The 15,226-nt window shown below is 39.4% G+C and overlaps 1 protein-coding gene across 4 annotated transcripts in view; it reads right to left on the bottom strand.

Moving 5' to 3' along the window:
- The window catches only part of TMEM131 (transmembrane protein 131), a 202,589-nt gene that overhangs the window by 163,639 nt on the left and 23,724 nt on the right, over positions 1 to 15,226 (bottom strand). For all 4 annotated transcript variants that reach the window (XR_012159916.1, XM_073352822.2, XM_073352811.2 and 1 more), the window contains exon 2: positions 11,038 to 11,099. Coding sequence is in view for 3 of the 4 variants with exons in the window: in XM_073352822.2 (XP_073208923.1) it covers positions 11,038 to 11,099 (62 nt within the window). In the remaining variant the exon portion in view is untranslated. The remainder of the gene's footprint in view (positions 1 to 11,037; positions 11,100 to 15,226) is intronic.

Here is a 15,226-nt window from a genome sequence, read left to right on the forward strand (position 1 = left end):
CCTCCTGAGGTCCCTTCCAACCCTGATATTCTATGATTCTAATATTTACAAATCTTAAGGAGTCAGTTATACTAACTGCCATTTTCTTTCTACTGGTCCTTTTTAGATAATATGACTTCCTACCAGCACTTGGCTGCATAAAATTCCAAAAAAATGTTAGGCTTCTACATGAAGGTCAGTTTTGACATAAGAACCCAGTCTGAGAAAGTGCTGAACAATGAAAACCTTTACATGCAATCCAAAGTGAAAGCCTAAACAAAATGAATAAAAAGGACAAATAGTCAAAAGGAAACAAAAAGTATATAAAAACCTATACTCAGCTAATGATTGCTGCTGAAACAGCTTGATTTCTCTTAAAAACAACAAGGAGTCCGGCAGCACCTTAAAGACTAACAGATTTATTTAGGCATAAGCTTTCGTGGGTTAAAAAACCCACTTCTTCAGATGAAGCTTATGCCCAAATAAATCTGTTAGTCTTTAAGGTGCCACCAGACTCCTTTTTGTTTTTGTGGATACAGACTAACACGGCTACTCCCGATTTCTCTTGACAGTTTGGGAAATATATCTGTCAATGTATTAATTCCTTTTTTTATTAATAGCATTTATGATTGTAGCTTTCAGCCTGGATTAGAACTTCCCTTTTCTAGCAGGCACAGACTACAGGTATGTCTACACCACAGGCACTGCTAAGGCACTGCAGCTGTGTCATGTAGCACTGTAGTGTAGATTCTTCCTACGATGACACAAGGGGATTTTCTGTCAATGCACTTAATCTACCTTTGTGAAGCAGTGTCAGAGCGTGCTTTAAGAGCAGGCTCCAAACAAACAGAGCCACTTCATTACCAGAAACTTTAGACATTAGTTGAAGGAGTAGGGGCAGGGGAAAGAGGCTTTGGCTTCTCCAAGGACACTGACCAAAACCCAGGTACTCAGTGGTGAGGACATGAAGACAGATTTGCATTCAGGTATTTATGATTTTGCATAGATCTGTAACTCTCCTGTATTAAGAGTAAAATGTGCACCTGTTTAAGACACTCCTGTGCAAAACCTGTGTTCCTTTACTTTACCTGCCATATGTCCCTGACTACAAACCAGAATGCCTATAAAGAGGGGATTCTGGGGGAGCATGCATAAGTGACTCAGGAAGTTTGGGAGGTTTAACACTGGTTAGGGCTTAAGGCAGTTGGACTGTGGAGCCTCACATCTCAAGGAAGGGTTTCATACAGGGAGTCTGCACTTTATTAGGAGTGTACCTCACACAATAAGACACTGCCTGGACTCTTCCCTGATCCAGCTGTTTTGGATGCATGTGGGATCCAAAGGTTGTGTCCAATTAACACAATCTGGTGACTGTCCCCAAGAGGGACTCAGCCAATACTATAAAAACTTGGTCAGAACCAAGCCTCATAAGCGGTTGAAATTACAAATTTGTTGGAATATACTGTTCCCACTGGTTGATAAGCTAGTAGAAAAGGATGGAGAAAGCTCCTAAGCTACCACCGCTTCCCAGGTTTTTTAGATTTCTTTTTAAACCTACTTATAATTTTCTTCAAACATCTAAAGTGGTTTTAATTCCAATACAGTAATTTTCATAAACTATTTTAAAACTAAAATTCAAAACTCAATCCCAGTCATGATATACTAGGGATCTTTCATATCCATTGCTATTTGTTATTAAGGCGTTTCCAGTAGTACAAAAGCTGCTTGCTATGCTGCAGTTGAGCTCTTACAAAGCAACTGCCAAGCTGGTAGGGAGATAACAGTCTCTGCCACCACATTAGCTCTATGTTAACAAACAGAAGAATTAAATAAAGCATAAATGAATATCTTGATCAAGGTAATAAAAATCAAATACCCTCAATCTGTGAGTTAGCTGAACTAGTGGATTGAGAATGAGTCATTTTTGCCCTGTTCTTTCATCACTTAACTCACATGAGGTAGTGAAAACACTAGAGGACTCCAGCTGATGCAATCTGTTCTACTGACATTGGCTTTGCAATACTCATTTACTTTTGGGCACTTAATTTTTTTAAAAATTTCTACCATGCAACAAGACAAAATCCCATTTCTGAAAGGATTCAAAAAAAGGTTTTTGTCAAAACATTTCTCAGGAGCAAAGGTGAAAAACATGCAGACATTTATAGAGTGCACAATCCTAGCACCTCAGAGATTTCCACAATGTCATGGATTTCAGTGTTTTACATTATGAAACTGAGACACTAGTCTTGGTTTATCAAAAAGTGTAGCAGTGTGTGTAAAATACTTCTATTAAAGCTATCAAATCACCCACAATTAAAAGAGTGGCAGACTCCTGGTTAAGACACTATAGCCTTTACAACTCTTCAGCTTGGTTCTTTTAGCAAGCTGTCCACACTGCAAAGTCACTATATTTCCTGTTAGTTTTTGTCCATGAGATGCTGAGGACTGAGGCAGTTATGATTACCTTTGGTGCTAAGCAGAATTTACATGAATCTAGTACCAAAGATCCTGATTATACATAACTGTACATAGTTACTTTTATTGTTGCTTTCCATCCCATTTGGCCCTTCAATGCCTTCAACTGACAGCCAAGACTTACACCCTTTTACAACAGCCAGCTTCTGAAAGGAATTCTGCATACCTACGATTATAGCAGAAAAAATATCCATACTGACTAAAGAGTTTTAGGCTCTCTACGCTATCATTTTTGTAGATATAACTTATGTTGCTCAGATTGCGAAAAAATACACCCCTGAGCAACATAGTTACACTGACAGAAGCACAAGTGTGGACAGCACTATGTTGGTGGGAGAGCGTCTCCTGCTGACATAGCTACTGCCGCTCACTGGGGGGTGTTTTAATTGTGTCAACTGTAGAGAGTGGCTACCTGAGCGATCTTACAGCGGCCCTGCTGCATCACTACAGTTGGGCCACTGAAAGCTCTCTAGTGTAAACTTGGCCTTAGAGTGAGCTTGAGGTTCTCTTGCCACTTCTTTAATAGAAGAAGACAGGGTGTATTTATTCTTTAGGATTAAAATGCCCTGCATTAACAGCAGTACCTAACAGCCATTTAAGGTGAGAAGCAGATCACTAACCTAGAAGATAGCTGCCTTACTTGGAGTGGGTGAGTAAACAGACAAATGGGAAAAAACCCACCCACACAACCCTCTTCTGGATTGCCTCAAGTTTATAGTGAATCCCTTTCTTAGGAGACAAGGGCAAACCTTAGCACACACTTCAAATTTGCTCATTTGTCAATAGCCATAAAGAGTTTATTCTGAAAGTTAAAGGTAAGCGTTTATTTGCATTTGTCTTTAAAAATACAGTTCTTAAAAGGCGTGGTAAAGTATCATTCAGCCTAACATAAGGTCACAGCTTGTTGACAGATAGCAATTGTAGTTTATTTCTCCCTTTCCTTGCTCCCAGGTATATATCTCCTTTTAGTAGAAGGAGACATGTTGGCAAACTTTTTAGCCAGCTTTTGAATAGCTACAGAACTGCCAACATCCCTCTTGCACAATTTGAGGACTTTGACTTGCTAAATCTTCATGGACAGGTTTACTTGAGACTTAAGGTAAGTCCCTATTGTGAAAGAAAATTATGGTTAGTGTAGTGTGAAGTTTTCATTGACGATAGTTTGGAATAACTTGCGAGTCACCCCAAACAAGGGCCAACAAAAGCTATAATACACCACATCTTTAAAAATCTATTTTAGAGCAAACAATTTTAGGAAGTCTACAGCTATAAACTTCATTACTGGTTAAGTTGTTCACCTCCTGGCAGTCTCCCTTTGTTACCATGAGTGTATAATATATCCAGGTGACAAAGAGTACTATCAAAATTTTGAAGATCAAAAATTATCCTCTCTCGAGATTAATTTTAGATTTTAAATTCTGCTGTCTTGAATCATCAAGGTTAGAAATGAATGCTGTAAGGCAGGAAGCCTACAATGACAAATGTCTACTGGTGTAAAGATTTTTCTAGCTATTCAGACCCAAATATGGGGTCAAAAACATTCACCCAGAACTGAAAGTTGCCATGCCTATTGCAGTTCATTGGTACTTTAAACAGAAGCTATTTGAGAAAGCTTGCAGGTTTGGAATACTGTATACAGTCCCAGAGGATTTGAATACAGAATGTAGGTGGAAGTGACCAAATCTGCAAAATTAATACAGTTAAAACCCTACCTATCATGGACACAATTACCATGCGTTAATTCAAGCGTATATTCCAATCTAAATTGTTGCACTTAAGTCTTCTAAGTCGTTCCCTTAAGACAAGCAGAACATCATACTAGTGCATACTTTAATACACTCACACCATAATCCACACAAAAAATGACTCTCTCCCCCTACTTCTGAGCAGCACTTTAATAGCAACCTGCTGCAAGGTGTCTCACTCACCAAGGCTTCTTTACTTTTATCAAATCTGATACAGACTATTTACTAGTAAATTAGATTTCTATACTCTGTGGGTGACTAACAATTAAAAACAAACTAAACTAAACAGTTATACTAAGTATTTTAAACAATAAAGGTATTTAGACTACATTTTGGCACACATTTTCCTTGCTTTTGGTGGTCAAAATCTCAGATGCAGTAATTTCTAAAGGGCTCCCAACGAATATGAATTAGCAGTGTTCTACTGTGAGTGTATTTTCCAGGTATATACATGTTTTGATCTTAAAATCAGTAACAAGACTAGTTTTCCTTTCAGTACCAATGATAAAGAGCAAATTGTGCAACAGTCTGCACTTTTGTAATTTGCCTACTGGATAAGTAAATTCCCTCCAGGGTATAAAAGTTTGCTTCTTGCCCTGAAATATGTATCACTTCCTTAAGGAGAGGACACCCAAGAATGTTCCTTAATTTCATAACTGATTTTGTATGCAGAACCTCAGTAATTTTAAATATCTGAATGCTGGTATCTGACTTTCAGACAAGTTTTTTTAAAATTCACAACTTAAGTTATTGCTATGAGTCTCATTCTACAGCACCAGGTAACCCAGAAAAACCTTTGATATTTATGAGAACTTGCATGATGTATAGAGAGGTGAATGCTCAGTCTTGAATAGTGATGCGTAAAAACATCCTGACAGTGGTACAGTGTAATATTACAGAAGTAGACACCACAGAACAGGAGTGGCCAACCAAAGCCTGTGAAGGAGCCAGAATTTACCAGTGTACATTGCCAAAGAGCCACAGTAATACGTCAGCAGCGCCCCCCATCAGGTCAGTCGTCTTGTCTCGTCCCATCCCCGCCCCGCTCCCACCCACTGGCAGCCACAGGTTGGCCACCCCTGCTACAGAGTTTACAGCTTCCGTAAAAACAACTGTCCTCTGACAAGATATTCAAGTTGAACTTATGATAAATATATTTTCTCTGTTGGGTTGCATTGGATCAGCTGAAATGAGTAACTGACAAATCACCATATTAAAAACTACAGAACTAGGAGAAAAATAACTTACTATTACAGCAAGAAAACATCAAAATGAAATAGCATGAGATAATATACCGTACAATGATAACTCAAAAGAACTGGCCTTTGAACTGTACAAATATTTTGGCCTTTACTCTACCTTTCTATATTATTCTTGCTAAGTACATTTTTAATATAAGAATAAATCATTAAATTTGTTTCTCCTTTGCTGTTTTACATAGTCAGCTTTCAGAGCATGTGAATAAAATTGGACCAGCAACCACCAACGGAAGCCATAGTAAGTTTACTAACTTACAATTAAGATTGCTAGAATACAAACTTGATACAAAAAGCTATATTGCAAATGTTATCTGCATGTGCATGACACAAATTCCATGATCATGTACTATTGCTTAAATATATGTCCTCATTTAGATGCAAGCTGCAGTGAGAATGAATCAAGCACTCAATAGAGTTCTTGCCTCATTCACTGTACACACACTTGCCTCATTCACTTAAATGATGCACCTTAAAAATATTTTTCTATAACTTTTCTATGACAATATACTATATTTCAGAAATAGTACATGATCAGATAAGACGACTATCATTATGCACATACAAGGGTACAGAGTTAAGGCTGCATGAAAAACTTTGACTGGCATTTTCCCAAGTGCTGTATCAGGTAACTTTAATATTCTCAGAAGTTTGAAGAAACTTCCTAATATTTTACAAAAGAAATCAGAGATTGCATATACTTTGGCTAGACATTACCAAACGTCCTGCCCTCAAAAGGTGCATAAACATGAAAAATGGTTCCTGGACAATCTTACCTATTGCTAGTGCTACAGTGAAAATACATGAAAAGACCATTACATGACTATAGTGGCATATGAAAATCTGTCATTAAACATTCCAACAACATTATCTCTGAGCTACCTGATTATGCATCTCACTAATCACTAATGTACATATATATATTTTTACTATGGTGTATACAATAAGAGATTAATATGATGATAAAGTGCATAAGCAGGTCTGATGGTTCAGAGTTAGTGGTATTAGAATTTGTAGGGTGCATATACACATTCCAATTTAATAACTGAATATATATATATTTGCTAGTTACCTTTCCTAGTCATTTGCATTCTTAAACCTCCAAACCCCTAAGCATTCATTGTAAAAATCTTATTATGTATTTTGTATAAAGGTTATTTCCGCTAATAATCTTAACTGTATTTTGAGATTTTTTTTGCATGCAAATTTGTATATAATGTCTTAGCCTTACATATTTGTATGTTAGTAATATATAGGGACCAACAGAGAACTAATTGTGCTAGATGTTGTATAAACACTAGACCATACATTTAACAATTAAATTAATTTGCAATTAATTAGCAATTAAAAACTATAAATACTATAATGGATGCGGTAAGTGTTCTATGTTGAGGCAGCCTCATGCTAAGGAACTAGCTGTTCTTGCATGGTTCTATTTTTAATCAGAATGTAACAATTGTATTGTTTTATATAAGAAAAACAACCAATTGTCATCTATTATATTTTGAAACAGAAACTAAGTCATGTAACTACATAACATAGTTACAGTTATGAGATTTTTCCATTTTGAAAATTTCTTACCTTCCCTCCATATAAATTTCTCCAAAGAAGTTCTGTTAATCCAAAACCAGGGAATAATTTGGGAAGTTTGATAAAAATCTAGAATGATATTTTTAAGTTACAGTACATGGGAAATGAATGGTTTTCCATATTTTAAAGGGTGCTCACCATAGGCTGCCCATTACTCATTCAAATACAACGTAGACTATAACGTTGAAAATAGTTTTAACCATTAGATTTCCCTCCTCTGAATTCTTAAGTCTGACTACAGCTACTGCTGATCACTGTGGCACACCATAGATTAAATGCCACTACCACTGACAGAAGGACTAAGGAGAGTTCAACCACTGGCCATGTGCTAGCAGTGACACCCATAAGCGGTTTCACAGACTTGCTGAAGTGGCCTGCAACAGCCATGAAGTCCTCAAATAAGAACACTGGCAACATGTGAGAATGCTTCCTCCAAGCCAGACTTTGAAGAGATCCTTTAAAATTACAGGCTCTTTGGGGCAGGGACTGTCATTCCCTATGTTTCTAGATCACTTAGTACTTAGCACAATAGATCCTGCCTCTAAGCACTATTGCAATATAAATAAGTTCCAGATCCCTTGTTCCCACCCCAGCTAGCAGGGTGACTCTTGAGCAACTAGCTCCTACTTTCCCCCACAAGTCTTCCCATTTTCTGTTCACTGATATTCAACTCAGTCCTCTACAAATCTGTGGTTTCCCCCCTCCTCTACTTCCCCCCTCCACTCTAGGCTCTCTCTAGCTTTTTTCCACATCTTCTGCAGGATTCAATTGCACCACCCCCTCTCTATTCCTACCAAAGTTGGCCTGGATGAACAGAAAAGCACCCTGCTCCATTCCTTAAGGCTACCTGCTGATTACGATGCCTCAGCTGGTGAACAGGAAAAGGAAGTCATTTCTGCTTCCCACTAAACTACCAGGCAGCATGTAGGTGTGACGCACTCTATACATAGAGTGTGAATATAATGTAACTAAAATATGCATCGTACAAAAAGTCTCTTGTAAGGTATCATTACAAAGCTTATAATTACTAAGTGTGGTCATCCTATTTGTACAAATGTATCACTCTGGTATCTGAAACTAGAAATATGAAATATAACTCTGAGGGCTTATTGTCGTTATGCAAAGTGTGGGCCAATAATGGTGGTTTGAATACTGATGGCTCCCATCAACCAGGACAATTGACTGTGGATGGCTCTGTTTGCAGGCAGGCCTTCCTGTGAGTCAGGCTGGGAGGAATGAAGGCTTGGGGTCTCACAGGACATGTGATCATGTCACCTGAACTGGAATCCATCTTTAACCTGGTCATCTTCCACTGAGAAGGAGTGGGAACCCAGAGGGACAAAGGATTCCCGCCTTATGCAAAAGATATATAAGTGAGTGGAACAGAACAAGGGGGGAGCCATCATGGGGAATCCCCTAGCTACCACCTGAGCTGAAACAAGGGCTGTACCAGGGGAAAGGATTGTGTCCAGACTAGGAAGGTGTCCAGCTCCAGTCTGTGAAAGAAACTTATTGAAACATCTCTAAGGGTGAGATTTTATCTATATTCAGTTTTTATTACTGAACTAGACTTAGACCGGCGTGTTTTATTTTATTCTGCTTGGTAATTCACTTTGTTCTGTCTGTTACTACTTGGAACTACTTAAATCCTACTTTCTGCATTTAATAAAATCACTTTTTACTTATTAATTAACCCAGAGTATGGATTAATACTTGGGGGGACAAACAATTGTGCATCTCTCTCTATCATTATTACAGAGGGAGAACAATTTATGAGTTTACCCTGTATAAGCTGTATACAGGGTAAAACAGATTTATTTAGGGTTTGGACCCCATTGGGAGTTGGGCATCTGAAAGACAGGCACACTTCTGTAAGCTACTTTCAGTTAAGCCTACAGCTGTTGGGGGACGTTGTTCAGACTTGGGTCTGGGTTTGCAGCAGGCTAGCAGGTCTGGCTCAAACCAGGCAGGGCACTGAAGTCCTAAGCTGTCTGGGCAGGAAAGCAGGGGCAGAAGTAGTCTTGGCACATCAGGTGGCAGCTCCCAGGGGGTTTCTGTGATCCAACCCGTCACAGTAGGAGCAAGGGATCACTGAGAATCACTTCTGAAATTTCAGGTTAGAGAGTACTCCAAATACCCCAAATGTTAACATTGTGAGCAAACTGACTCTTGGACCTCCATGCATCAGAGAACTCTAGGAGAGAGAAGTCACTGAATACGTGATGAACAATAGATGTAAGCATTATTGACTTGCCACCACATTTTGTAATATCACTAAAATGTGAAATGTGACTAATGATAGTTACATTTTCCATCAACTTCCTGGCAGAGATTAATTGGTGTAAGCCCTGGAGTATTCAGTTCTCAATGACTGAGATCTGCAGGCCCTGTGATGTATTCTATAACCATTAACCCAGAAATGTTACTCTTGACCGCTACATTAGTACCATGACTCTCCTAGTGCCTACTGTATACTTCGAGGTAATAGCTTTTACAAGCTCAGGTGAGCTACAAGTAGAGTTTACAATCTCTGTAAACCCTGAAACAAATAATTGAGTCAAATGCAGAATTACACTGCTCTCGATCTCCACCCAATTCGTAAGCACTACTGGATTTTAAGCTGATTAACTATCATAAGACCAAGTACCGAAGGGCTCTCAGTTGTCATGAATTTCACCATCTTCCCAACTGTGCTGGCAACAAATGAGAAACATGGGACTTGCCTATATAAAAAGGCTGCACAAGTTTAGTTTAAGGTATGATTTTAACCTGGCTTATTTAGTTAAACTAGTGCAAACCCTTGTAAGGACACTTATTTCAGTTTAAATCAGGTTTATTTCTGTTTACCTTAACTCAATTAAAGAATCATTTTAAGCAAGACAAAATTAAGTCACTAAAATCAAAATAAGAGTATCCACACAGGGGGTTTGTACCTATTTAAAACTGATTTTCGTTTAAATCATACCTTAAGTTAAATTAGTGCAACTTTCTCACACACACAAGGCCTTGCACGTTAGGCAGAGCCCCGTGTATAAATGTAATTATGCACATGTATCACTTGCCACTAGATTGTGCTTCATCATTTTTTTTAAATGAGACCTTAGATTAGATTTCTACCCATGATGGTTGTGAAGACAACCTTCAAAATGGATGAGCTATAGACGGCCTGAAACAAAAACTTAGAGAAACATGAACAACCTTGTTCGTCAAGGGTGTTAACACCAAAGTCCAATGACAATTTAAATCTCAACATTAGCAATTTCATTGCTGATCAATTTAGCTGAATCAAGCCAAGGCACTACTGTTATTTTTGGACATAATGGCAGGCACGAAGGCAGTATACATTAGGCCAGTTACCATCAAAAGGTTGCAGGAGCAAGAAACAAGGAACTCAAACAGCCCTGCCAAATGCAAAGTAACCTAAGCTACTATCACTTAAGCGCGACTGGTGGCAGTAAAGGTAGGAGTGGTAGTACAAACAAGGTACTGGCAGCCAATGATGTTTTAAGCCCTGCTAGGAGCAGGTGCACATGACACAGGGACTGATAACAGTGCCAGCTACCTAGAAACCTCTCTACACTAATGGTTCCCCTCATCCCTCTCCCACTCACTCTGCTACCACCAATGGGCTGAAAAAGTGGTAGTATTGGTGGGCAATGTTAGCAAAAGTTATGCCTAGTGTACACACAGACTTTGCGATGCCCGTATCTAATGTTCCATTCAAATGAATAATATTGCTCATACAATGCAGTTTAATTATTTCTATTGGCTTGCAGCAAGACAATAGAAAAAATATGTTGAAGATTTCATGAAGTCAGTTAAGAAAATCTACAGTTTTAGCGGTACTTCCTAATTTACTTAAATCAAGATCCACTAAACCAAGAGACATTGAACAACAGCTAGCAAGTTGAAAAAGGGATGAAAGTTACAGAATTGATAAAAGACAGAGGTGATCTAAAACTTTAAACTGATATGTTCTTATGACTGTTTACCTGCAATAAGCCTCCTTCATTGAAACGTAGCACTTCTATTATGCTATCCGACTGGATGAAAGCTGTGAAGTAAAGGGAAAGCTAGTTACTGAGAGAAATATTCTTTATCCCATAACATTAACAAATGTAACTGGAAGTGTTATATTTGCCTTACACAAACAGTTTATTTGAAAGCTACAGTTCCTTAAGTTACATGAGTATCCAGCACCATATGAAAATCCCAGCACCCCCCACAAGAAAATCCCAGACTTTTGCTATGAAAGATGAGGAGCAACAACCAAAGCTTCAATACCATGTCTTAGTGACTAACCCTCTGACTATCCCACCAAAGATACACAGCTCAATTCCAAGTCCTCTGTGCAAGCACCACGTTTTTCTATGTTCTGAATCCAATTTTTCTAGTGTAACTGAAGGACTGGTTGAATTAAATGTCAGCAATTCATCCAAGCTGCTTATTCATGAAGGAAGCACGACCATGGCAGTATAGCCGCTGATTAGCTATTTTTAATCAATAAGCATCAGTAGTGATCATCCTGGTCAGACACTGAAATATAACGAAAAATGGTAACTGAGCATCATTCTTTAATTTCTAGTTTAAAACTAACTAGAACTCAACTACTTCAGTTGTCTGTCTTAATTTTGACTTCCATTATATCCTAAAAGATTTTAGAGTAGTGAATAACAGAGCGCATTACAGCTGTCGTATCTGCAAAGTTCAAGACAAAAACCCTCAAATACTTGAGGTTCATTTCATATCAGCAGTAGAGCTGGTCAGCAAAATTGAAACATTTTTTCCATAACACTTCACTGGTTCATCAAAATCTAAATATTTTGTGGAAACTGATTCAGACAGACTTCTGATGAAACCCTGCCTGGTCTCCTCCTAGCTCATCCACCTAGTTCTAGGGCAACCCTGCCATGCAGAGTGCCTTGGAATTGGGGACCACCGGGCTACCTGGATCCACTGACTCACTGCAAGTTGGGGACCTCAGCTCCCAAGGCCCTTGGTAGCCTGCAGCACATCAAGCACTCCCAGGATCCTGGTTCCCCTTCAGCCCACTGGATGAGCCCCAGAGCTTGGGAGGCAGTGCTCCCAGGGCTTCCCATTCCTGGCTCTTGGTCAGCCCAATAGGCCTACTAGTGAAGGCCCGACTTCCAGGCTTCCTGGGTCCAAGGCAGCCCATCAGGGGGCCAACGTGGAGTCAGGAACTCTGTAAACCAGGGGTGGCCAACCTGAGCCTGAAAAGGAGCCAGAATTTACCAATGTACATTGCCAAAGAGCCACAGTAATACGTGTGCAGTGCCTCCTACCCACCGGCAGCCCTGCCAATCAGCACCCACCCATCCTGATCAGCTGTTTCGTGGCGTGCAGGAGGTTCTGGGGGGAAGAGGAGGAGTGAGGGCATGGCAGGCTCAGGGGAGGGGGCAGGAAGGGGTGGAGTGGGGTTAGGGCCTGTGGCAGAGCCAGGGGTTCAAAGAGCACCCCCCGACACATTGGAAAGTTGGCGCCTGTAGCTCCAGCCCCGGAGTTGGTGTCCATACAAGGAGCTGCATATTAACTTCTGAAGAGCCATAGTTTGGGCACCCCTGCTGTAAACCCTGCCAACTGCAGACTGAAATAAATAAATCATCAGTTTCACTGCAGCTCACAGCAGCTAGTCAGTGGCTGAACTGATCAGACTCGATGAATTTGAGTCAGCAGCTGCCAGGGCTTCCAGGGTCACCACCTTCAAGGCAGCCAAGCAGGTGGGTAGCTGGAAATGCAAGGGAGCATATTTCATTTAAAAATACTGCATTTCAGTATTTCCAAAATGAAAAAAATTGCTAAGTTTCAGTTCTGTGATTTTAAATTGTGGTTTTTCATCCCATTTGGGACAAAAAAACATTTAAAAAACTCAAATTTGTGCAGAACTGAAGTTTGGTTTCCCAATTAGCTCTAACCAGATTGATTTGCTTTCCGTAGCGCTAAGGAGAAGATACTGCACTGGATGCCTGCTGGGGTAATTCTCTTAAGGTGGCGGCGTTTAACTTTTTCCCCCGCAACACGGGCGAACTCCCTTCAAAGTTTGATTCACTGCACAATATTCAGCTACTGGGGCCAAGGGCGAGAAGTCAGCCCTGATCTATAATGTGTTGCCATTAGACCACTGAGGCAACTTTCTTGGCCCTTCCCTTCTGTTTCAGCAGCTAAAGCAAAATATACCATTATCCAATTTATTTATTCAATCTAATTATGGAGTTTAGTTTATAAAAAGTCTCAGAGGTCTAGTCTATAAATATAGTGCTATGTAAAAAGTAGTATTTTAATGTACTCTGTAGAGCCCTTTCAGCTAATTTTGCTAAGTGAGCTGTAGCTCACGAAAGCTTATGCTCAAGTAGATTGGTTAGTCTCTAAGGTGCCACAAGTACTCCTTTTCTTTTTGCGAATACAGACTAACACGGCCGCTAGTCTGAAACCTAACAAAATACTGTTTTTCCTCACAGTGCAGTTATGGAAGAGAGAATCTACTTTATCCTGCCTTACACACTGACAATATTTTGCATTTCAATTACGGAATCTTTATTATTGATAACAGAAAGAACACAGTTTGCTTTTGAGTTCACAGGCTGAGTTTATAAACTTTGCAGTTAGAAACAACATGTTTTTACTTGTGAAGCGAGAAGAGGATACAGAACCCCAGGATGTCATTTTACAGCATTGCTTTGTCAGCCTCCAAACTTTAGAACTCAAAAGCAAAGTTTCAAATACAAGGCTGCAAATACAGCCCAGCTCATCCTGGTATGCTTCAGTATTATGTGGGGCTCCAAATAGTTAATCTTAGCATAAGTGTTCTGTAGTATCTTAACAGTGGCATTAGTGGGAACAGGTCATTCCAGTGTCAGCTTGCTTTTGTGTATTTGAGTTACAACCTTAATGTTTTCCAAACACTCCTGTGTAGATCAATTAAGTTATGTTAAATATGCAAACAAAAAAGCAGTAATTGTCTTAATCTATTAACTCTGTTTTGTATTACAGAGTGCCTATCCTAGCAATCAAGCACTTATTTACAAAATTACAAACTACAAAGGAAAAAAAAATCAATCAAAAGCCATTTAATTTAGCTCCTATATCATATCATCAAGCTCATTAGGACTTGGGCTCTGAATCCCTAATTGCAAAGTCAGTGGAATCTCAACTGAGAAATTACAACCATCAGTCCTAGAAAGTTTAATCCTAGTAACTCAGAACATGAGTCTTCCAGTCAAACTAATTGCCAATTCAAGTATAATAGACAAGTTCTCAGGTAACCCATAATTTTTGACTTGTATATGTCTTGAACCCACCCAGGCCATCCAAGACTTTAAAGGTGAGGTGCAATGGAAGTACAGTAGTGAGTAGAAAAAGACAGCATTGACAGAAAAGCTTTTTTAACCAGTCCATTTTTAAACACAATATCAAGAATTTTAGATCTGGTCTTCAATACTCTACCCAGAAATTTATCCTGGAGAACTTCATGTAGCTTTGAAGCTCTATGCTTTTAACTGAGGGACAAAGTGAGAGATCAGGCTGGGCTGAATTTTTAGCAAAGAGATCCACCACTCCACACTACAATTTTAAGTATTTGAGTTACAACTGTGTTAACAAAAAAAAACACACACACACACTGTTGTAAGAATTTGTGAAGAAGAACATTCCTTCCCCTCAATCGAGTTTTAGTTGCTTGTTATCTGTGACGACATACTTCTGTAAATTCTCCAGTTGTAAAGTCTTTGGGGGGAAAAAAAGGGTAGACAGGACTCGAGTATAATGTAACATATGCTGGAACACCTACCTTCCATTAAAATACCACTTTCACACCTTCTACATACATCGTAACTCAGCAAAAGAGGCAAAGAGCTCTTTTTTCCCCCAACGCATGTGCCACGTAAAAATCAGAGGTCCTGAACTGCATGCTGAAATGACTGTAGCCTCAGGAGGTTCAAATTCGTAAACAAAGAACGTACTGCAGTTGCAGTGGGGGAGGTTTAGGTTGGATATTAGGAAAAACTTTTTCACTAGGAGGGTGGTGAAACACTGGAATGCGTTACCTAGGGAGGTGGTAGAATCTCCTTCCTTAGATGTTTTTAAGGTCAGGCTTGACAGAGCCCTGGCTGGGATGATTTAATTGGGGATTGGTCCTGCTTTGAGCAGGGGGTTGGACTAGATGAC

This window comes from Lepidochelys kempii, chromosome 1 (genome assembly GCF_965140285.1).
Source record: "Lepidochelys kempii isolate rLepKem1 chromosome 1, rLepKem1.hap1, whole genome shotgun sequence".
Lineage (NCBI taxonomy): Eukaryota > Metazoa > Chordata > Testudines > Cheloniidae > Lepidochelys > Lepidochelys kempii.